The sequence below is a fragment of the Euprymna scolopes genome, chromosome 36 (assembly GCF_053919585.1).
Source record: "Euprymna scolopes isolate OS-2025 chromosome 36, ASM5391958v1, whole genome shotgun sequence".
Taxonomy (NCBI): domain Eukaryota; kingdom Metazoa; phylum Mollusca; class Cephalopoda; order Sepiida; family Sepiolidae; genus Euprymna; species Euprymna scolopes.
The window spans coordinates 12,752,891-12,778,208 of record NC_136517.1 but is presented as its reverse complement, the minus strand read 5'-3'; the positions used below and the strand labels follow the sequence as shown (position 1 = coordinate 12,778,208).

The 25,318-nt window shown below is 33.2% G+C and overlaps 1 protein-coding gene across 6 annotated transcripts in view; it reads left to right on the top strand.

Annotated features, from left to right (window-relative positions):
* Window positions 1-25,318, top strand: part of LOC145260346 (transcription intermediary factor 1-alpha-like) — a 110,724-nt gene that overhangs the window by 50,852 nt on the left and 34,554 nt on the right. For 2 of the 6 annotated variants that reach the window (XM_080118269.1, XM_080118265.1), the window contains one exon: window positions 13,066-14,334. The exons of the other annotated variants lie outside the window; for them this stretch is intronic. In XM_080118269.1, coding sequence (XP_079974395.1) covers window positions 13,066-14,095 — 1,030 coding nt within the window. In that variant the 3' untranslated portion in view covers window positions 14,096-14,334. Of the gene's footprint in view, window positions 1-13,065; window positions 14,335-25,318 lie in introns of those variants that run through there. 6 annotated transcript variants of the gene reach the window in all.

Here is a 25,318-nt window from a genome sequence, read left to right as displayed (position 1 = left end):
ATCCTTATTCTCAAGTGGCATGTGGCCTTTATAAGTGATGACTCCTTAAAGTTTCTTTAAGGTGAAGTTTGTAGGACCCATGCTTGGTATTAATTTTTTTTTTTTTACATGTAGGCGGAGTGGTTTGCTTACAATATCCAGTGTTCCCATACTTATTTACTTGCCTTTCCATGAAGGCAGAGTTAAACACAAGGTCAGTTTTTAATGTGTGGGAAAAATTTGGTGTTCCAAAAAGAACATTCTGGATTGGAGCAAAAATTGAAATTGCCTCAATTTACAAGTTCTCCTTCATTGACTAAAAACCGAATAGAATAAGTGTAACATCCAAACAGATACTACACTATCTTCCTAGCAAAAAGGTTAAATTCATTCAATTATCAAGAGATTAACGTCATTTAACTCCACCAATTTCAGAAGGAACTGTGTCAGTGTAATTTAGCCTGTTACGCATGTAGGTAAATCTGTTACGCATGTAGGTAAATCTGTTACGCATGTAGGTAAATCTGTTACGCATATAGGTAAATCTGTGCCAAATTTCTGTTCATAAGAACCTGCGGCTATTACAAGGCACTTAGTCTTACAGCTAGCAAAAGATGAAATTAGATTTTAAGGCACTTGGTCATGCTTATTGATAATTTCGACACTGAAGACAAATGTTAATGCTGAAAAGTATACAGAAACATTTTATTACTTTATCTCTTGAATATTTTCAAGCTCCTAAAACGTGTATTACCTGTTTGACATGTTTCTGTTCAACAGTGCAAGTATCCTGCACTTTAACCATTCAACAATTATTTTATGACCAACCTTTCATTTTTCAACCACAAAATTAAAGTAAGATGGGATGGTATATTAATTAACTAATGCCCCCCCAAAAATTAAACAGGTGTGTTTTTAAAATAATGATTTTATAACCTGAAAATTTGGTGCTGAATCAGTGTTATTTTTTTTTCTAATTTGTAATTTAAAAAGAAAAAAAAAAGTGGATTGGAAGATAGATATCATGGCCACCAATTTAATTTGATTACATTAAATATTTTTGTTTATTGTTTTCTCTTTTCACTTTTAAATGTTTTCTTTAAAAAATATTTGATATGCTGTGCCACTTGTTTTCTGGCAATGAAATACGTTAAAATATTTTAATTATTGTTTAATTAAAATATTTTAAATTAAAATATTTTACTGCATTAGTTAACTTGACAGCGATTTGTTTCTGTTCTGTAATAGTCCAACAGCTTGTCACATTTTTAATAATTCAATTGTATTTTTATCTTCCTTTCTTTATTTTTTCTCGTTCTTCAAAACAAATGAAATCTATGTATATTGTGCTATGATGCACTATAACTTCTTTAAGTGTGCATAAAGAGGAAAGTGGGTATCAAGTGTGGTTTGGGTAATTTTCAGGAAGTGTAATAGTTTTAAAGGATCCTGTGTTATAGTCAAGAACTGATGCAGGCAATTTTTTTCATGCTTCAGCTATATCTTTCTACCACTGTCTGTCTGTCTGTCTGTCTGTCTGTCTGTCTGTCTCTCTCTCTCTCTCTCTCTCTCTCTCTCTCTCTCTCTCTCTCTCTCTCTCTCTCTCTCTCTTTCACATTGTTGTGAATACCTTTCTGTATTCTTTCTAAATTTTCCACCAACCATCTTTGCCATCCCTGCGATACATTCTGGTCTGCCTTTGATTGATATCTTTTTCCTTATTCTTTAGAAACTCTAGAATGTCACCAACTTTTATCCATGGATTTCTCTAATTTATGCTCTCATGGCATTCAGCATCATTATTATGTTTAACGTCTATTTTACATGTTCGCATGTCTTGGCAAACATTTTTGTTGTCCTACTACTCCTGTTCTGCTCTACAAAAATAGTTGGCCTATAATTAATCAATGGCAGTGTCGACAATTCTCAAGCGGTTGTCTTTGCTATGCATAAAGCCATCATCTTCCTCACAATGTTTTTTTTTTTTTTTGCTTTTATTTTTTTTTTTTTTTCCATCCTCCTTTAACATCTCAGAAGTTGAAATCAGCAGACGTGTAGATGGTATTTGTAGTTTTTAAATTATCTATTATCTCTTATTATAAAACTGGAATAGTTTCAAATAGCTCAGTTTGAATGTAAATGTTATTTTGATATAAGAATGTTATCTATTTTATCAAACCTATTTGTTAGAGAGGGGATAATTGCAATTCTCTCTCTCTCTCTCTCTGCTTAGTGAATGTGAACTTAGATTTTGCAATTGAACCACCTGTTATATTGGGTATGGCTTGAAATATGAAAATTTCTATACAGTGCCAAATATATATATATATATATATATATACACACACACAAGATTTTTTTTTTTACTGCAATCTGAAATTCATTTAGACTGACATTCTCAATTCAGTTATGTTATCTTTATAAATGGTCATTATTTGGAAAATCCAGTTTCGTGCACTAATAATAAACTAAACTACTTTAAAGGTTGATTAGTAGGTTTTACAATGTTGTCTGCCCCTCCCTACTATTTTAATGTCTAATCATTCTATTTTTTCTAAATAATCTTGCGTGTCATTTTAGATTAGTGGCACTTAAAAAGTTAATCTGCTGATGATTTCTTGTCATATATTTTTTTTTCATTCCGCATCTTTAAGACTGTTTGGTTTATGTTTGAAATATCATTTTCTTTCGTCTACTAGACTTGACTTTGAACTAGCAATTTTCAGCAACAGTCTGCTTTGCTCAAAATGCCATATGTTTTAAATGTTTTTGTCAACATAGGGTTCTCCAAGCCATACTTCACAACATTTGGCTTTATTAATGCTTTCACAGAAAAAGTATGACAAATTCTTTAAAGTTTGTAAATATTTAAATGTTTGTGAATGCCAATTTTAGTTAAATATGCAAACATAAACTTTAGCTTGAGAATTTTTTAACAAATGTTTAATTAGTCTCCTGACAAAGGAGTTGGACCTAGTAAATCATTCCTGTTCATCTGTTTGCACGTTTCTCAATAACCACCCCTTGGATTTTTAAAAAGAGTTAGCACAAACATTAGTCATGGTGAAAGTAAATTTTTCACTCATGGGGGTAAGTCTGCATGCTCGACTTGTTTTTGTTTATTTTCATGAAGTATGATTTTTGATTGAAGTTGATGTGATGTGGTACATTACTGTAGCTGCAAATCTATTTTCCCAATCACATCAAACAACAAATGGTTTTCTCCATATCAAACCTAATTTAAATATTGACCTAAAAATTCTATACTTTCACGCTTTTTTTTTTTTTTTTTTTTTTTTTTTTTTTCTCGCTTCAATAATTTATGCGCACGGAAATGTTCAACACGTTTTGTTTCTCTTTACACTAATGCACACGGACATGTGCATACGCAAAGAAAAGGAGGATTACAACATGGCCATTTTCAAGTCCAATTCTCTCCAATTTCAACAACAACCAATCATTTGTTGTCGCATTGACCACCTTATATTCATTGACTCTTATCCTCGAGTAGCCTTCGGGCCTTTATAAGTGGTAACTCAGAGGTGTCTCAAATTTATTGGATCATACAGCATAAGTTCTAAGAAATGAGCTTTGTTCATGGAATCTACGTTTAGGTTTAGGCACAGATAAAGAGTGGGGGAAATTATTGATGTTTTCAGTTAGACGAGTGTTTCTTGTGAAAATTTGGCGAGGGCGGACCATAGATTGAAGCTCGGTTGAGCACTTGCCATGGAAATAACAATAAAGCAGAAACAAACTCGCAACATTTCTTCTGTGAGAAAGAGGTTGCAGGGAAAAGAAAAGGACCTCCTACGAGGCTACAAAGTCTATTTTGAACTCTATCAAAGCAGAATAAGTCCTTTCTAGCAGCTCCTGCCCAGATGTGGCAACAGTACTCCATCCTTGGACGTACCTGGCTCTTATATAGATAGAGAATTGCATCAGCAGTGATTGATCTACTGGATCAATAGAAGGATCCCACCATTTTTCCAGTGGCCTTGGCAATGGATTTAATGTATGTGTTCCATTTCAGATCAGGAGTAAAGGTCAAGCTCAGAAGCTTATCAAAACATGAAGCCTCCCTAAAACAAGAGCCATTCATTTCAATTGATGCCAGATAGGGATCAGAGCATTGATAATGTAAAGATAAAAGCTTGATTTTAGATGCATTAAAAATAACCAGCCACTTCTTTCCCCATTGTATCACATGCCCAAGATCAGAGGAGAGAGAATCTGAGAGAACTTGGTCCTTTTACTGTCTTAGATGTGCTACCATAGATAGTAGTGTCCTCCACATAAATGTCTACGAATGATGTAAGGATGTGATTTGGAAGATCATTAATGTAGATCAGGAAGAGAGTTGGGCCCAGGATGGACCCCTGAGGGACTCCAGCATTAATACTGTGAGCTTCTGATTTCTGCCCATCAACTACTACTCTTATGAACCTATCAGAGAGAAATGATTTAATAATTGAGAATACATTAAAATTTCAAATGTTTAGACCAAAAATTGGCTGAGAGGTTAAATTTTTTTTTTAACTTTGACCCCTTAACATTTATTGTTTTGGGCTCAAATTAAGTTTAAAAAGTTTGATCCATATCCAAGGAACCTACATCTAAAATTTCAAGTGTTTAGACCCAAAATTGGCGGAGGAGTTTCATAGAGTTTTCAATGGTCAAATCGTTGAACGTTGACCTCTTGACAGCCAAATTTCTGGCCGAAAACCAATTAAAAAGATTTTTCCAAATCTCTATGCCCTTTATGTCAAATCTGTAGACTGAAAATTGACAGAGTAATTTGGTAGGGAAATGTATGCACATACAGAGATAATTTCACTTTTATAGATATATAGATTAGTAATAAATAGTGATATTTACAACTAGAAATAAAATAGATTTAAGGCTCCTAAAATTCTTACTGTGGCACAGTGGTTAGAGTACTTAGAAAAATCAATTGTAAAATGTGATATTCTCCTGAAGGTTAAAGGTTCAATCCGCAGTGTGGGTGACCAAAAAATACAATTGCAAATTACTTAGGACCTCTATCCAGTCATGGTTGCTGGAACAAGAGCATGTTATCCCCATGAAGTAAATAAAGGGTTCCGTTAGAAATTCTATCCAAATTCTCGAGTTTGACAGAAACATTCTCAAGTTAGACAAGATACACATGAAGAATGTCGGAGGTTATACTTATACAGAAAATCACACTCAAGATGAGAACAGTATTCCGATGAATCCAAATAATACGAATAACCAATCCTCATCTCAAAAATTCAGAAACGAAGTCAAATATTTTTTAGTCTTTCATTGGAAAATTATTTTGCCACTAAGTCAATTACTCTCCTGCAATTGTTGAATTAATTTGCTTTCACAAATTCATAATAGTTCTAATGTTATTTCAGGGATCATCAGTTGTTTGGCATGCAATACGGTTTTGAGGATTTAAAAATAAAACCGTATATTAAATCATGGTTTCCAGTAGTGTTGATCAAATACCACCTCCCTTAAACACAAGAAAAAATGTTCCAGATATCGGATCTAGTTTTTGGATCCAGATTTATTAGGCTAACCTCTTCATGTTAACAAAAAATGTCTTTACCGATGTCATCGGTCGTTATCTTCAAAAAGGAAAATATTTATTTATTTGAATCATTCATTTGGTATTAATATTTTATTTATATATTTACATCATCATTTACTCACAGTCTCTTTATATTTATTAGTTTTTTAAAAATATATAAAAATACACAAGATTTTTTTTTTTTTTTTTTTTTTTCCCCTATATGTATTTTTGAATATGTTCTATTAATTAACTTGGATTAAATGCGTTATTTAATTGATTAAATATTTGAGTTTTATCACCACCTTGTTTATTATTCTTATTACTAAGTTAGAGAGTGGGAGTATGAAATCTATTAATTTTAAGGTAACGCGAGCTAATCTTAAAAACTCTTAAAACCTATATATATATAGGGGCATGAAAGGAGTTTCAAAAATTTTATAGATAAAAATTTCATCCTCCATTTTTATATCTAAAACTAGAAATGTAGCTTGTGTTCACAATTCTAACTCCTTTGGATAGATGAAATGTTATTTTTTCAAATCATACATATATGGTCGTTAATAAATCTCCTACGACCATGATAATTACATGTTCTAGATATATTATTAAGTTGGTGCAAAAAATTTTTTTTTTTACGTTCAACTTCAAAAGATCATAACTCCTTTCATAACAAATTTTATTAATCGAAATAAGAACCATTAGAATTTTTTTTTTTTTTTTGCCGAGAAATAAGTTTATTTATTCCATTAGCATAGAAATCCGAAGTTCTGGAAGCAATAAAGTCATTGAAGGCCGATTTGGCATCATCTCGGCTTTTGAAGCATTTTTTCAGCAGGAAGTTGTCAAGATGCTTGAAAAAGTGATAATCAGTGGGCAAGAGGTCCTGTGAACATGGTGGCTGAGGCAGTCTGGTAGCCTAATTGGTTCAGTTTCTGCAGGGTCAGTTGAGCAACATACGGGCCAGTGTTGTCATGGAGGAGAATTGGTCCCTTCATATTGACCAAGCTCAGGCACATACGTTGGAGCTTCTGGTGCATTTTGTCAATTTGTCGGCAGTACTTCTTCGCCGTAATCGTTTCGCTCGGATTCAAGAAGCTATGATGGATGTGATCAGCCGTAGATCACCAAACAGTCGCTATAACCATTTTTTGGTGCAATTTCGGCTTCAGGAAGTGTTGTGGAGCTTTTCCGGCATCCAACCACTGTGTTGAGTGTCGTCAGTTGGCGTAGAGGATCCACTTTTCATCGCATGTCACAATCTGCTCAAGAAATGGGTCGTTTTTGTTACGCAGAAGGAGCATAAAAGACGTTTCAAAACGACAATTTTTTTTATTATCATTCAATTTATGCGGGACCCATTTATCCAACTTTTTTGACTTCCCTATTTGCTTTAAATGGCAAACGACTATTGAGTGGTCAACCTCGAGTTCAACAGCAATTTCTCGTATGGTTTTACGAGGATCAAGTTCAATTAAGACTTTCAAATGTTCATTATCAACCGCAGTCGGCCAGTAGCGACCATTTTCATCTTCACGGTTCTCATTAACATTGCAAAATTTCTTGAACCACGTTGTGCCAAACACATTGATATCAGAAGCTGTCTCAGCAGCTTTTCAGCCTAGTTTAAACTGGACCAAGAAAATCATACAGATTTTAATTTTGTCCATGCTGTCGAAAAGCCTGCAAAAAAATGAAGAGATTGAGAACGGTAACAAATAACACTATTCGATAAAGCGAAAACCATGCTTGAAAATGATATATTACATGGCTATATATATCAATGAATTAATTCAGAAATCACATATAAAAGTAACATGTATGAAAACGATATCGTTTTTGCACCAACCTAATATTAATGATGACATGTATATATTTCTAGTCTATGTAAATACAGATTTGCTCAAAAATAAATATATATATATATATATATATATACTTGTTTATTGTTATATAAACATGCTCACATCCCGCTACTAATAATCATTATTCATTGAACTTTTGAATAGTCAAGTCGCTGCCTGATGATATCTGTTGTTTGATTGAAACAAGTGGCTATTTGTAGCAGCGGGATGTGAGCATGTTTATATAACAATAAACAAGTATTATCAGCTCTTTTTATTGAACACTAACAACCTCGTTGAATTCATTAGTCCATTACTTTTGAATATAAAAAAACCCGAATAAATATAATTTTGTTATATTCCAAAGTTCAAGGTTTTATTCATTTTACCAATTATTTTTTCCAAAAGAAAAAACTTCAGTACGTTTTACAGATCCGATTCATTCCTAGAACAATCAATATTTGTATGCAAACATTGAATATTTCTTTCCATGGACTAGTCAGAAAAAAAGAAAACATTACAGATTTTTGATACTAGCTACACATGTATTAATTCTTTCACCGTCAGCTGGGCCATCCTTTGCAAGGAGGGGTCAGATTTTACGTCAACATTATTGCGAAGTCATTCACACATAGCGATCTCAACATAAGTCTTAAACGCGTTATTTCAAATGCCCGTAATATCATAAGTGCACCATGGACAACTAAAGCATTTCCCTTTTTTTCGCCTCCTTTTCCTCTTAGTGTTACAGGTTCAAGCCTACCGCGGCTAAGTTTTTCTTTTTGTGATCGCACGGGTACTTGCTATTTTCAGGGGGAGGATGCTGCCTTACTATATCACCTGTCCACACCCGGGCAATGCCGTATACCCTCGCTAGTTAGAAATAAAACTCAAAAATATATAAACCCATTTTTTTTTTTTTTTTTTTTACATTGAGACAATCAGATTTTGTGGGGCATTGGAATCTGAAAAAATTGTCTATTTTCTGATGCTAAAAACGATTCTTTTTTTATTATTTTGTTTCCATTTAAAACTTAATTTTCCTTTTCCAAATGATGAATATTATTGACATTAAACTACCAGTAAAACTTAGATCTTAAAGCGTCTCGCATAAGTGTATTTTTTACATTTGCAAAAATATATGAAAATAAAAAATAACTTTATCTCTAGATATTTGGAGATTCTAAGAAAAATCGGAATTGGGACTTTAAGACAGAATTGGTAATTGTGTCGGAATCGGGAAATACTGAAATTGTCCTATCTGATATATATTTCTTGACGATGTAACATAAAATTTAAGTTAAGAGCCATGTGATTTGTTTCTAAGTCGGTGGACTAAAATTTCTGTGTAATACTTTTCTCTGTTATTTGACTACTAAATGTGTGAGGGGGAGGGGGGTATGGATACATTCCTGGACGGCAATCTTCCATTATTATTTTTTTTTTTTTTATTCTTACAGCATTTAGTAGAATAGCTTTATAACAGAAATATGGGACTAAAATTTTTGTCTATTAACAAACTTACATATCCTTCAAGAAATAGATATCACATGACCAGGTTATTAAAATTAATTTGTGTGCATATAAATCACAGCAAGTTAAAATTTAAAAGAAAGAAAATCTCAGAGTCGATTTAGTTACAAGCCCTAGATCGTCATTATAGTGTTTCAGAATTTTTATAGTAGAGGATTGATCATTTGAATTATTTCAACTCCTGTTCTGATCTTGGTGTTGTTCTTGCATTTTGGCTGATGTAACCTCCATGGCGGGACAGCACTACTGTCAAAGGAAGAGTAAGGCGCTCCTTCTCTTCGCTAGTTTTTGGGAGACCCTTGGACAAGGTTGAGGACCTAGTTCACGCGCACACGATCAGGGTAACATGAGGTCATAGAAAGCAAAAGTGATTCAGGAATAATTCTGTTCAGTTTCAGATCTCGTGCTGGGCAAAAGATTCCTTTGGGGACAATAGTCAAGACAGTCATCCAGTATGGACACTGCTCAGACAGAAACTGCAACCTACTGTCTGTATAACCATAAAGAAAGCTATGGTAGTATATCGAACACTTTCAAGAAAGAGTGTGAATGGGGTTCTGAATGATGATCAACAATGAATTCATAAATGCTTTGAAGGAGAGAGATAGGCATAAGTGTTAATTACTTTACTACGCATAGCACCACGTGAATGAGTAAATGAATGAACTTCCAACATTTGAACCATCAACCTCCAGAAGACTCTCACTTCAAATATAGTTTAGAATTGTTGTCGTAGTTGACAGAATGAGAACAATCGACACAAGGTCCAGTTTGAAATTCTAGTTTGACAATGACCTGAATGTCAAAGGTTACATCATTTAAAATGTGACTCTGACATCCAAGATGTGGAGGATAGTTGGAATGATCCAAATAATACACGATATTTTAATTCACACTATTATTCCCACCTTAGTTTTTATATTTACAGTGTATCGGCTGGTATTGATCGGTGATTTACATTGGTTAAAACATGACAATATAACAACAAAGATGAGAATGAAAGTTTTGCTTTTAAATAAATGTATACAATTCACAGAAAATGAATCTCAGTAAAATATAAAAGTGTTTAGTAGAAATCTCCATGGAAAAAGTTGGTAAATTCTAATTCTTGAACTTTACATATTGGTTTGCGTAAGGGTTGTTACATGGAGGAATTCTTTGCCTTGTCTTTGTGCTTATATATGGTGAGTGTTCTAATAAAAAAATTAATGGCGATACAGAGTGGTGTTCACAAAAATCTGTGGCGTTTGATTATAGGATGTTCAAACAATGTTTTAAATAAATCTATACTGAAAATCTGTGCAGCTCTGGTTTGTTTCGGTGAGGATTTTGTTCTTTCTTCCATTCTTTTCCTTTTTTTTTTTTTTTTTTTTCTTTTTTTTTAAGTTAATTGAAACGATGGCGATCTTTGAATATTCTGATGCTTTCTTTAAAAATTTTTGTCTTCCATACTTCATAGTTTATTTATCATCTCTTGTTTTAAACATTTTTATTTTATTTTAATTACCTTTTTATTAATTTTTTTTTTCTTTTACTTTTCACATTTTTATTTTATTTTCTTCATTTTTTCCATTACTTTTTTTTCCATTACTTTTTTTTCCATTACTTTTTTTTCCATTACTTTTTTTTCCATTACTTTTTTTTCCATTACTTTTTTTTCCATTACTTTTTTTTCCATTACTTTTTTTTTCCATAACTTTTTTCCATTACTTTTTTCCATTACTTTTTTTTTCCATTACTTTTTTTTTTCCATTACTTTTTTTTTTCCATTACTTTTTTTTTTCCATTACCTTTTTTTTCCATTACTTTTTTTTTTCCATTACTTTTTTTTTTTTCATTACTTTTTTTTTTTTCATTACTTATTTTTTTCATTACTTTTTTTTCCATTATACTTTTTTCATTATATAATTTTTTTTTCCATTACTTTTTTTTTTTTTCTTCATTACATTTTTTGGGGTTTATTTTTTTCATTACATTTCATTTTTCATTTTTTTTTATTACATTAACTATTACATTTTTTTATTTTTATTGTATCCTATTTTCCAAAATTTATTTTTATACCTTATTATGGGTAAGGATGAAGACATATTTTTGTTTTTAATTTTTTATTTTTATGGAAAAAAATTTTTCCAAAATATTAGCATTATCCTTTTCTTTTCTTTTTTTTTTTTTTTAATTTTTTTTTTTAACAAAATAGCTCAATGTCTATGAATAAATTTTAATAAAATAGGGTTTTCATTTTTGTATACACATATAAAAAATTTCTTTAATAAAAAAAAAAATATTTGGGCATTTATCATGTCGACATTTTCTTATGACTATGTATATGTTAATATATTTTCGTTTTTATGCATGTTTTCAAGATAATTTAGAAATTTCTCTCTCTCTCTCTCTCTCTCTCTCTCCTGCTTCCACTTATTTTCATTGTTTTATTTTATTTTTCATTACTTTTTTTTTTTTTTTTTTTTTTTTTTTTTTTTTTTTCCTTGGTAAGCTGTTGGACTTTTTACTTTTAAAATTACGTTTTCTAAAAAATTTAAAGTCAAATTTTGGTATTTCATTGTTGAGGCAGCTTGAATGCAAAAAGAGAATCTATAGTTGCTGGCACAGTTTCGGTCACCTTTCCGTGGTTTAGAGAGGTGTGTGAAAGATTTGTTTTTATTTTTTTTAGAAAAAAAATATAATTTAGTTCAGAACAGTGCGATTACATCAAATATTCGGACAAATAAAAGATTTCGCTTTTCCTATTGGCTGTTTGTTTTTTGTTGTTTTTACTTTTGTTTTTTTTTTTTTGTTTTTGTTTTTATATATAAAGAAAAGTTTTTTATTGACTCGTATTCAATTTTGCAAATGTTATGTTTTTATGTTTATTAAAATTCTTAAATCTCTTAAAACATGTCTACTATAACTCCTTGATCTTCGTCCGACTTTTTCTTTTACTACGTTATGTATTAACTGTTACATATAGATGTGATTGCCAAATACATATCGTTATGTAGGCATGATTGACAAGATACAAGGGTAGCTATTGGATCGGTTAGTTCAGTCATGTGACCTACAAAGATTTGAAGCACAATCAGTTGCAGCTTGAACGGTAATTAGAAAAGTTTATAAAATTCTTCTAGGTAGGAGGCTGAGAAACCTTGCGACTCACTCTGGAAATAATTATGAATCCATTTGTTTTCAGCTATGTTAATATATTAAAGGGAAATTGGTTGTCACTTTTCTTAGTGTATGTAAAATGTTGTCCAAAAATATCATCCCTAATGCCATCACGAGAAAAAGAGAAAAACAACATCCGTATCCTCCCCCCTCTCCCAACAAAGCGTGTATAACAATTATATATGTAAATTAAGCCAGCATTTTTATCACGTGAAAATTATTTTTTATATTAAAAAGAGGGAAAAAAATCTCCAAATTAAAGAAATAAAAATTACAGTATAAATATTTTTTAATTTTTTTCCACCCACCCCTAATAGTGTTGTGCGTTCTTTTATGCTCTTTCTTTTTCTTTATTTCTCCAAAAAATAACTTCTTTTTTTTTTTGTACTAAGGAAAAAAAAACAACTGATGTTAGACCATCAAACAACGTAAACAGTAGTTTTGTTAACAAGCCAATGGCAAAAAAAAAAAAAAAAAAAAAAATTTTAATTGTGAATTCTATCGGACTATGCATTTATTAAATCCATAAACCACACTTGCTGGATAATCTCTATGAGAAATGAAAAGTTTCCAATACTTTTCAAAGGATGTCACTGAATTTTCCGCCGTGCTTTTTCCGAGTTCTTCAGATTCACTGACCTTGCCCTCTGTTCCACGGTTGAGTTTCACATTTATTGCCAATATCTGAACACCATAAAATATCTAGATCAAATCAGGAAAAAAAAGTCGTTCCAATTGATCCAAAACTTTTGTTGGATCAAATTGCTCCTAATCTGTGGTCGTTTTTGTAATACGCTTCTTTAAAGGGTATTACGCTTCCAACAGATTCTTGTTGCTTAACAACAACCATGGTGCACTTTTCCATTCAGGCTGCCTCATCATAAAATACACTTCTATATATATATATATATGTGCGTGATTCAAACATTCCTTCTACCTGACTGAATATTCCGATCAGTGTTGTTTTTTTTTTCTTCCTACTCTCAGGTCCAAAGATGATCGACGGAAGTTAAAAAAATACAGCGAGGACATTCCGTCTTTCTTGGCATCGGAATTCAAGTCTAACATTCGGATGTCGTCATTGACGTACCACAAGGTGTGCAACTATCTTCGCACCTGTCCTGAGGCAATGGAGATGGCACAAGGAACAGCACCGGAGACCCTGGAGAAAAGCCTGCTCTCCGTGCTCTGGTACATGGGCTCACAGGAATCTCTGGCGCAGATCTGCAGGCGTTTCTCAATTACAGAGGAATCATTTCTGAAACGACGCAGCAAAGTGATAAAGGCTCTACTCTCAAAATCAAAGGAGAACTTAATAAAATGGCCGGAGAAAGAGAGTGAGAAACAACATTTGGCCTCTCAATTTGAAGCGCTCAGCGGCCTTAAGAATGTACTCGGCGCTTTGGACACGACTCATATCCAAGTAAAAATGCTTGAGGGGAACCGAGAGAACTATTTTAATAAAAATGGATACCATTCTATAAAACTAATAGCAGCATGCCGACGAGATATGAGTTTTACCTTCTGTTCTGCAGGTCACGCAGGTCGTCTTCACGATGTTCAGACGCTTGTCAACAGCGGCCTGCTTGAGCACGGCACCACGCTTTGCAATTCATATCACCTGGTGGCGGATGCTGCTTTTCCTCTCTATGACTGGCTCATCACACCTTACACAGAGAGAAACCTTTCTGAATCCCAACTGCACTACAACAAGTGTCTGCATTCCGTGCAAAAGGTTATAACCCGAGCTTTTGGCCTCTTACATGGCCGCTTTCTCAGACTTAAGGTTATTGAAACTACAGATATCACCTCAATTGTGGAGATTATACTCTTAGCGTGTGTGCTGCACAATTTCTGTATTGGCTGTGATGATATAGGGGAAGAGTATATGGTCTACGAAGTTGAGGATGAAGGCGATGACGCGTTGCCGGAAAATAAAATTCCTGACGTGCCGAACTCTAGCAAAATGAAAAGAGACCTGATCTGCCGAAATTTATCAGCAGGAAAACCGCGGTAGCAGATATATAAATTAATTTATCTAAGAAAAAAAAATGAATATTAAATTATCATTTAATTTTTTTTTATTCCTCGAGAAGGGTGGGTGCTTTTTCTGGGGTTTTTTTCATAAAGACAATTTGAGGACATGGAATATTTAAAGGAGTTTTTTAAAACTACAAGAGAAAAAGTGAATATGAAATAATAAAATTAAATCTTTTAAATAAAATTATTTAAAAATAAAAGAAATGTTATATTTTATCTTTTTTTTTTCTTTTTTTTTTTTTGTCTTAGTTTGATCATGTTTTCAGTGTTAAATTGTTTTAATAAAATGTTTGCTTTTGTACAGCGAAAATTGTATCGACCTTTGTCATGATGAGATCACGTTTGAGCTGGTGCTACTAGTCTCTCACTCACAGGGTTCAAAAGAGTCGCCAACTTATTAGGTCCCAAACTGTCAGCTAAGCTTCAACCTCTGTCCTATCAGCGAAATGTTGCATCCTTCTACCTGTTTTACAATTATTTTAATGGTAGATGCTCCGATCTACAAGCCCTTGTACTTCCTCAACATAAATACCCCCAACAAACCCGACAAACAGCAAAGTCCCACCCCTACATAGAAGAGATCCCCAGATGTCAGAAAGCCTTCTACTCTAATAGTTTCTTCCCCAGAACTGCTAGATTTTGGAATTCCCTTCTGGGTTCCTGCTTCCCCAACTGTACTGACATGCAGAAGTTCAAGTGTAATGTAAACAAACATCTTGCTGCTCAACTCCCTGCAATTTATGCTCAGATAGTAGGCCTTTTGTTTGGGGTGAAAATGAAAACAAAAAGTTTCTTGGGCATTAGGAGTTCATGTAAAATATACATTATATTTCTCTAATTCTGTTCATTCCAATTTTTCTCAATTGGGCCGATCTGGCTGAAATTTTGTATAGACGTTTGTTATAAGGTGCAACAAACTAAGTATTATGGTATCCGCTCAATGCACTATAGATTTAATGCAAAAATGAGCACAAATTTAACCATATTCAAAAATCAATTTGGCATGAAGTACTTAATCTAAGTCAGCATCTATAAACTTGACCCTTTTTTAACGGGCTTAAAATAGTATGTGTGTGTGTGTATTATAAAGTGACCTTGTCTGTGTGAGGAACGGTCGCTATCAAACTACCCTGTCAATTTTTGGTCTACAAACTTAAAATTCCTTTTTCTCTCTCCGTCTCTCTCTCTCTCTCTTTCCCTTTTTCCTTAAATCTTTTTTCTTTAATTGCTTTTCCTTCCTTTAATCTTTTTCTTTAATTTCTTTTTCTATTCGTTTTTCTTTTCTCTTTTACATCTCTTTTCTTTTCGCTTCTCTTTTTTCCTCTCTCCTTTCTCTTTTTTCCTCTCTCCTTTCTCTTTTTTCCTCTCCTTTCTCTTTTTTCCTCTCTCCTTTCTCTTTTTTCCTCTCTCTCTCCTTTCCTTTCTCTCTCTCGCTCTCCTTTCCTTTCTCTCTCTCGCTCTCCTTTCCTTTCTCTCTCTCGCTCTCCTTTCCTTTCTCTCTCTCGCTCTCCTTTCCTTTCTCTCTCTCTCTCTCTCTCTCCTTTCCTTTCTCTCTCTCTCTCCTTTCCTTTCTCTCTCTCTCTCTCCTTTCCTTTCTCTCTCTCTCTCCTTTCCTTTCTCTCTCTCTCTCCTTTCCTTTCTCTCTCTCTCTCCTTTCCTTTCTCTCTCTCCTTTCCTTTCTCTCTCTCCTTTCCTTTCTCTCTCTCCTTTCCTTTCTCTCTCTCCTTTCCTTTCTCTCTCTCTCTCCTTTCCTTTCTCTCTCTCCTTTCCTTTCTCTCTCTCCTTTCCTTTCTCTCTCTCTCTCTCTCTCCTTTCCTTTCTCTCTCTCTCTCCTTTCCTTTCTCTCTCTCTCTCTCTCCTTTCCTTTCTCTCTCTCTCTCTCTCTCTCTCTCTCCTTTCCTTTCTCTCTCTCTCTCCTTTCCTTTCTCTCTCTCTCTCCTTTCCTTTCTCTCTCTCTCTCTCCTTTCCTTTCTCTCTCTCTCTCCTTTCCTTTCTCTCTCTCTCCTTTCCTTTCTCTCTCTCTCTCTCCTTTCCTTTCTCTCTCTCCTTTCCTTTCTCTCTCTCCTTTCTCTCTCTCTCTCCTCTCCTTTCTCTCTCTCTCTCTCTCCTTTCCTTTCTCTCTCTCTCTCTCTCCTTTCCTTTCTCTCTCTCTCTCTCCTTTCCTTTCTCTCTCTCTCTCTCCTTTCCTTTCTCTCTCTCTCTCTCCTTTCCTTTCTCTCTCTCTCTCTCCTTTCCTTTCTCTCTCTCTCTCTCCTTTCCTTTCTCTCTCTCTCTCCTTTCCTTTCTCTCTCTCTCTCTCTCCTTTCCCTCTCTCTCCTTTCCCTCTCTCTCCTTTCCTTTCTCTCTCCTTTCCTTTCTCTCTCTCTCCTTTCTCTCTCTCTCCTTTCTCTCTCTCCTTTCCTCTCTCTCTCTCTCATTTCCTTTCCTTTCTCTCTCTCTCTCTCCTTTCCTTTCTCTCTCTCTCCTTTCCTTTCTCTCTCTCTCTCTCCTTTCCTTTCTCTCTCTCTCTCTCCTTTCCTTTCTCTCTCTCTCCTTTCCTTTCTCTCTCTCTCTCCTTTCCTTTCCTTTCTCTCTCCTTTCTCTCTCTCTCTCCTTTCCTTTCTCTCTCTCCTTTCCTTTCTCTCTCTCTCTCTCCTTTCCTTTCTCTCTCTCTCTCTCTCCTTTCCTTTCTCTCTCTCTCTCCTTTCCTTTCTCTCTCTCTCTCTCTCTCCTTTCCTTTCTCTCTCTCTCTCTCTCCTTTCCTTCTCTCTCTCTCTCTCCTTTCCTTTCTCTCTCTCTCTCTCATTTCCCTCTCTATCTCTCATTTCCTTTCCCTCTCTCTCCTTTCCTTTCCCTCTCTATCTCTCTCTCATTTCCTTTCCCTCTCTCTCTCCTTTCTCTCTCTCTCTCCTTTCTCTCTCTTTCTCCTTTCTCTCTCTCTCTCCTTTCTCTCTCTTTCCTTTCTCTCTCTCTCCTTTCCTTTCTCTCTCTCCTTTCCTTTCTCTCTCTCCTTTCCTTTCTCTCTCTCCTTTCCTTTCTCTCTCTCCTCTCCTTTCCTTTCTCTCTCTCTCCTTTCCTTTCTCTCTCTCTCTCTCTCCTTTCTTTTTAGTTTTTTTTTTTTTTTTTTTTTTCCTTTTTCTCACTCTCCGCCTTCCTTGTTCTTTCTTCCACTTCGTTTCCCTCTCTCTCTTTCTGGATCATTAATGAATTCTTTTTAAAAAAAAGATAAACTATAAAACGTAAAGACTAGAATAAAATGGGTTGATGGCTAAAAACAATACGCCGTGAAGTTCTTAATTTTATTCCGGATAAGCTGTTTATTCTAGAACTAATATAACAATAAAATACTTTTAATATTATTATAGATTTTTTTTTAACCAGTTGTGAGATCTTCCTTGCTGCTGCTAAAGTTGGTGAGGTTCAACAGGCCGCTTGCCTAGCCTCTGAGCCAATATTACTATTGAAGAACAGTCGTAGTAGTCGTAGTTGTTGCTATCTGACGGAAAAAAAAAACTAGTGTTGAAAACAAGGGGAGGTAACTCTTGGTTTTTCATGGTTGCGCTTAACTCCCCATGAAACGCGAATATTAGATCAACCCGTCTTCTTATCATGCTCCACGGTCAAATCCTATCTTCCTCTTCCATTATTTCGAGCAGCGGTCTTGTGGCTGGTGTCTGCCACTCTACTACTGTGATACTTCTTCCACCGCCACCATTGTTTTGACACTGACATCACAATCTCGAAAAATAACGTGGACAGACCAAGCACACATATTCAGGTTTTATTCGCCGACCAACGATTTTTCCTCTCCGAAAAGCAAGCTTCCTGTGAAAAACAACACGCCGATCGATCGATACCTCTATCTCTCCTCCCCTTCCTCTTTCCTTTCTCTCTCCCTTCCCCTCTTTCCTTTCTCCCACCCTTCCCTTTCTCCCTCCTTTCGTCCCCCTCTCCCTTTCCTCCTTTCGTCCCCCTCTCCCTTTCCTCCTTTCGTCCCCCTCTCGCTTTCCTCCTTTCGTCCCCCTCCCCCTTTCTCTCTCTCTCTCTCTCTATATCCTCTCTTACTCTTTTTCTTTCCTCCTTTTTTTCTTCCTTTCTTCTCCCTTTTCTTCATTTTTCCCTTTCCCTTTTCTTTCCGTTCTCTTTCCTTCTTTTCCCCTTCTTACCACTCTTCTTCTTTCCTCTGTCCTTTATCTCTTTCTGTCATTTTTTTTCTTTCCCCTGCCCTTTCTTTCTTTCACCTGTCCTCCCTCTCTCTTCTTCTTTCTCTCCCTGTCACTTTTCTTCTTTCCTTTCTCTCACCTGTCCTCTCTCTCTCTCTCTCTCTCTCTCTCTCTCTCTCTCTCTCTCTCTCTCTCCTGTCTTTCCTCATTCATTCTCTATTTTTCTTCGTTTTCTTCATTCTTGTCTATCCACCGCACTTTTCCTCTAGATCTCTTTCCTCCTTTATTTCCCTCTCTCTTTCCCATGTCTTTATTCCTTCTTTTATCCCTATTTTTCTGTCTATGTAGCTTCCATTTTTTATTCATTCTTTCCCCAAAAAAGTACGGCATTTTTATTTCTCTCCCTCATTGCTTCTTGATTATCTGAACCGACGAAAATATTTTTATTTTTTTTTTATGTATCATCATCGTCATCAAGTCAACCAAACTAAAATGGTATATAACTGTGTCGCTTTGTATTTGTTATTTATGAGAGAATGGGTGAACCGAACCGTTGCAATTGGGAGAGAAAGTGTTGCATTTTTTCTCTTCACTATTAAATATCAACATTGTCCTCTATATTGTTATCGTTGTTGTCGTCGATATTATTATTGTCTTATAATTTCTATCATCGTGATATTTTCACTAGTTGCTTAACTCGAACCGCGTTGTTAGAATATTTTTTAAAAATCCCGCTTATTTTTTATAAAAATATTTTTGATACACCATTATACTGAAGTTATTAATTTAAAACAATGTTTGTTTCCGTGGAAACTATTACTTTTGATTTAGTGTATATTTATTTCCCACAGCTTTCCAATACATTGGCAGGCTGTGTTCGACCGACCCCCTCCACACACACACGCACACACACACACACACACCTTCCGCCCTCTTTTGCGGACTTCCTTGTCCATGTGTTCCTCTCTTCACGCGCTTGTTTATTTTATAACTTTGTGCGCTCAATTTCGCTATTACTTTGGTCATTAAAATCATTAATTGAACCAAACTGTCATAAAACTATAACTAATCCATGTTAATATAATACTCTCTTGACCTCTTAAGATTATTGGATGAAAACGGCTTCCTGAATTTTAAATCTTTGCAAAGAATTTTAAAGCCAGAAGCTACTTCCGATATGACAATTTAAAAGCCCTTAAATTCCGTTTCAATTTCTAAAAGTCACAGTTTATTGTTATTTTGTTTGCCAACTTTTTTACGACGAAATGGAAATGCATTTTAGTGAATTTAATTTTGTAGATAATTTTTTTAATAGGATTTTAAAACTGTAGGTTTATTTTACATTTTCATTCATTCAATTGAATGTCAAATCTTCGATTGATAAGTAAATATCTTTTATTGTTTGTTTGTTTTTATGTGCAAGAAGTCACAGAGGCGAAAAACCTGCAAACACGAGAAATTGTCTCAATTTATTAATATAGATTACTTTTTAAAACATATTCGATTACTACTTATTAGTTTATTACATCTAATCTCCATACTTGTGTATATTTTTACATCGTTTTATGTTTTTGTGTTTATATTTGTGATGTGTTGTTGAATGTTGCATTGTTGCACTGTCTACCTCGTGTGTATGCAATTTCTCGCTGTAATGTTTGGTATTTGCGCATTAATTTTATTTTAATAATTTCCATCCTTAGACGTATCTTGATTCCTTTATATTTTGTTTTTATTTTCTTAAAATAAAAACAACTGTGTGCGTGTGTGTTGTGTGTGATAATACCGTTTGTTTGTTCGCCGAAATTCCTGCTACTGTCAAGGGAAGTAACTCTATGCAACTTGCTGCATATGAATATTTTAGCAGCGGCAAAAATATTGACAACATGAGAGAGAGAGAGAGAGAGAGGGGGGGGAATTAAAAAATAATAAGGGAGAATAAAACGGAGAAACTTTGGAAAGCCAACGAGTGAGAAAGAGGGGGAGGGAGGAGAATAATTTCAAATGTGTCTGTGTGTGTGTATATCCTTCTATACTGGCGTGGAAAATGTCTTGTGTCCGTGTGTTCGCAACTTCTTACCTCTGTACGTATATCTTTAGTTTTCCACTCTTATTTGTGATACTATTAGTAGACTGGGGTCTTCTCTAATTTCAGTCCAAAAACAAACATATTAATACTTTCCGTGTTTATGTAGCTCTATATTTTTAATATTGAGTACTCCAATCTCCCATTTTATTTTAGTTTGTTGTTGTTATTATTATTAATTCTGTATTACTCTACTTTAATACTGAGCAGTATTTGTACAAATATTCAATTTCTTTTTATATTGAGCACTTCAATTCTACAATCATTTTACGTACATTTATGTTGCTCTATATTTCTACTATTGAGCACTATTCTATAATTATTTCTATTCATATAATTTTATATTTTTTTAATACAAATCAGTTTAATTAGATGACCATTTACTTAGATAATTATTGCTCTATATTAATATTGAGCACTAATTTTTCAAACTCCTTGATATTTAATATTGAACACGAATTTTACAATTATCTCTGCTTGTATTATTATTGAGCAATAATACTAGTGATGTGTCACATCACTAGTATTATTGCTCAATAATAACACATCACTGATGTGATGTATGATAAATATTAGGATTGTTACATTTAGTAACATATTGAGCACTCTGTATATTTCTTTTTTACACATTTAGTAATCATCTATAATTAATAATTCAATTTATTTTGCAATTGAATTTATGTTTATATTATTGTATATATTTTAGAATAAACATGCTGCTTTCTTTTTTTGTCAGCGCATGCAACCATTTTCCCAATGGTACCAATTTTAACAATTCCACTTTTGGCAACTTGTTTTATATAAATAGTAACCATGGTTTCTTGTTCTATATTAATACGATTATTTATTATTATTATTATTATTATTATTATTATTATTATTATTATTATTATTATTATTATTATTATTATTATTCGCCTTTTTATTTCTGAAGATATTATTTCTAAATGTAATATATCTTTTTATAATTTTTTAAAAATGTTAATCATAATTTTTATCTACATTGTTTTATCTATAACAGAAAGTTTGTATTTTTTTATATTTGATATTTTTCCTTATAAAATTTTAAAATTATTTTAATGAATTAAAAAAAAAGTTTATTAGTAATTCAAAATATAAAAAATATTTTATGATTCTAATGTCTTGACATTCACAATTATTGTTGTTACAAATTGCCAAAATTAGGGTATTCGTTATTAATTTGTTTTAGTTGAATTTCGAGACCATTAATGCGAAATTTGCACCACATGAGTCAATACCAACTCTTAATCGCTTGCAAAAAAACAGTGCGATTTCTTGCAGTAGCAATAAGTCTCATCAAATTTCCAGTACTCTCGGCTTCCTTCTATTGTCATTGCAAATCACTTTGCATTATCGCAGCAGTCATTTGCCATCGTTCTCCCTAGTAACAGACGTTGGCTTTCTCTATAATGTGAGAGGCTATAACATCCCCAGTATTTCCATGTCTTTTCAATGGAAGTCTGAGTAGTGTTTGTTCTCCATCCTCGGTCTTTTTATCTTCCGATACCCTTCATGATTATTTTGTTTGATACCAACCGATGTTAGTGCCGTCACGTTAAAAAGAGGGTCAGTTCCCTTGGTTTCTATATATATGTTTATATATCGTTATTCAGTTCCACTTTCATGTTGTTGGTAGCCAATACCTGACTATTTGGATTTGTTGTTATTCACTAGTTTTCACGCGAGTCATTAACAAGTGATTCCTCACTGGTAATAACAAGTGTATCCCCCCCCTCCCTCCCGAAGCCTGAGTGACAAGTTGTCTCTCCAGATTTCCAGCACTTTTCTCCTCTTTCGGTAAACGTTGCAAATCTTTTTTTTTTTTTTTTTTTTTTTTTTTTTTTGCGTTCTCGCAACGGCCGTTTATCGTAATTATTTTTATTATCTTCACTACAATGTTGCATTATTATCTATAATTTACAAATGTATTATTGGTAATAGTAAGTATTACTCCTAATATCCAATAAGTTTTAATTATTAATTATTGTGATAAAATTTGCAAAACTCTTATCAGTTATTATTGATAGAAACTACGACTCTACATCCACAACTATTACAACTGCTATTATGTGTTCGACTCTTCCAATTCTAATTGTTTACTTGTTACGACGAGCAATAATATTCCACCACTACTTCTACTCCTATAAATATTATTTTCTTTTAGCTTCATTGATTTTTCGTTGAAACTATTACTACTACTATTATTAATATTTTCCCAGATATTCTATGTTCATATTTTTTACCTTGCCAAGTACTGGCTGGGCGTTGCATTTTAAGGCGGGAATTATTGAAAAAAAAATTTTTTAAATACGTACTTCTGCATTTACCGATCCGTGGTTTCCACGAAGCTTTTCGGGTGTACTTGCTCGCGACCGCTGACGAGAATAGCCGGAAACGGCCGATCCCGAAACCTTAAATGATAAACAAAAAAACATGGAAATACAATAGATTACAAATATGTAACTACCCTAACCCTAACCTGCGCGATTAAAAATGGTTTTTATTTCTTCCGATTTATTAAAAAAAAAAAAAAAAATAGATTCGAGAAACAGACAGCGCGTTCGTAAAAAAATAAGGAACGCTCGGTCGACTTTTTCCGGTTACTTCCGTCAGCTCGTGAGCGAGCTCGAGCCGACTTCGTGGAAATCGCGAGTCGGTAAATGGAGAAGAACCCAAAAACTATTAAAAAAAAAAAATGAATAAAATTAATCTCTCTATTTTTATTTGTTTTGTTTTGGGTACTTATGCACTTATTGAACCATGCTGAAATAATAACGTTATAATTTAGAACGCCATTCTTAACATGGGGAGAGGGGTGTTTTGTAACTATTCTGTACTTTCACCTAACAATTTAATGCAAAAAAGATGGTAAAACTTTAAATTAAAAAATACTTTTTAAAAATAGCGTGGTTCAATAAGTGCATAAGCACCATGTTTTGGTTTTTGTTTATTTTTTTTTTTAAATGATTAAAATCTCTCAAAATGCATCTAATATTTTTTTTTTTTTTTTTGTATTTTACAATATAAAAATATTACTTTCTCTGATTGGGCAAAACAAGACTTGTTTTGATACTTATGCAGTTTACAAACCGTGCTATTTTTTAGATGGCATTTTCAAGTTAAATTTAATTTTTACAATATCTTTTGATTAAATTGTTAGGTGAAGGTACATAATTTGTTAGGTGATGGTACAGTCGTTAAGAATGGGTTTCATTATTTCAGCACGGTCCGTATTCTGCATTCTTTTTTAATTGGATTTTAATTTTTAATCTGTTTCTGTTAAAGTCTAAATTCTTTTAGGTATTTGATTTTTGCTTTATATTTTTTTTTTTTAATATTTTATATTTGATAATCGACGAAATGTTTCCTTTAATATAAGGGAGCGAAAGACAGAAATGTGTAGGTAACGAAAACAAAATTATAGGGATTGAGAGAAAAAAGTCCGCATAAACGTGTTTTAAAAAGCCGAAGGAAGTAAACTTCCGAATCGTTATTTGTAATTGAAATTAATGTTAGAAAAGAACTGAATTCCATATAAGGAATAATTCCATCGCAGATTTGTATATTATTCGAGAGAAATGCGATCGTACACGACCGCAAACTATTTCACGTGTTGCCGAAAAATAGTTGGTAAAAAAAACCATAGCAACAGATGAAATCAATTGTTACATGAAAGTTGGAAAAGGCGGGCCTCATCAATTGAAATGTGCAGGAATTTTCAAATAGAAAAACGTTGCCCTTTCAGATTTTTAATATTAAGTGTTAATTATTTATTCTTCTATTAAGAAAAATTGGTTCTTATTCAAAATTCAACCTAATTATAAAAAAAATGAATAAAATTTTTAATCTTTATTGTACCTGTAACGGAATGAAATGGCATTCTCAAAATCGCATAAATTGATTAGGTATTTTTTTTTGTTTTCTTTTGTTTATTTTACGATTTTTAGCGATTAATAGTATATAGTAGCCATTACAAAGCTGATTTTAAAATTTCGGTAGTTCGAATTGAGTTGTCTCCCTTTATTAAATACGGCGGATCAAAACGCACTGTTTCGTTTTTTTATGAAATTTCATTTTCTTGGTTAAAAAAAAAAAAAAAAAACTTGATCAATTGTTGGAATATGGCATTTTTTGTTTCGTGGGTATTAGGTACGTGCAAAATGAATGCCGATACTCAAAATGTACAAACATTTTGACCCCTAAAAATTTACCAAAAATCAGGAAATTAACCAGTTATAATGCAATTTTTAGTATTTATCAAATAATGATCACGGAATATAATGAACATATTTTTATTTAAATCTTTGTGAAAATGTATTATTTTGATTAAATAAAAATACCTTTACTAAAGTTATAGTTTTCAGCAGTAAAAAAAAAATGCACAAATTTATTTTTGCTTTTTTTATGAAAAAATTTCGCAAATTGTAACAATTTAAAAAAAAAAAAAAGTTTTACAGGAACATTATGAAAAAAAGACCATAAAGTCCGTATTCTCTAACTATCCATATTATCATTGAATTAAGCATTGCTTATTTTCACACAAAAAAATTATAATTGCAAAAAAAATATTCCTACTTTTTTTTTTTAATTACAGGTTGGCCTTGGGCCAAGATCAAAGTGTAGTATCTGTCTGATGCTATATTTAACCTTTTCCCTCACGTTTTTGGTCTGTTAATGGAGGAGAAATCCTTCATGACTGATAAATTTTTTATTTTTGTTACTAACCAGAGTGCCCCTTTTTGGGAAGCTGGTTTCCTCCCCCACATAAAAACCGACCTTGTGTCTAACTCTGCCTTCGTGGGAAGGCAAGTTAACATACAAAAAAAAAACTTACGATGTAACAATTTTTATATAAAAAAAAATTTTTTTTTTTTTTATTTAAAAGCATGAACATAGAAAAATAAATTTAAAAAATGGTAAAAATTAGACAAGCGTTCACAATAGAGATGCACTG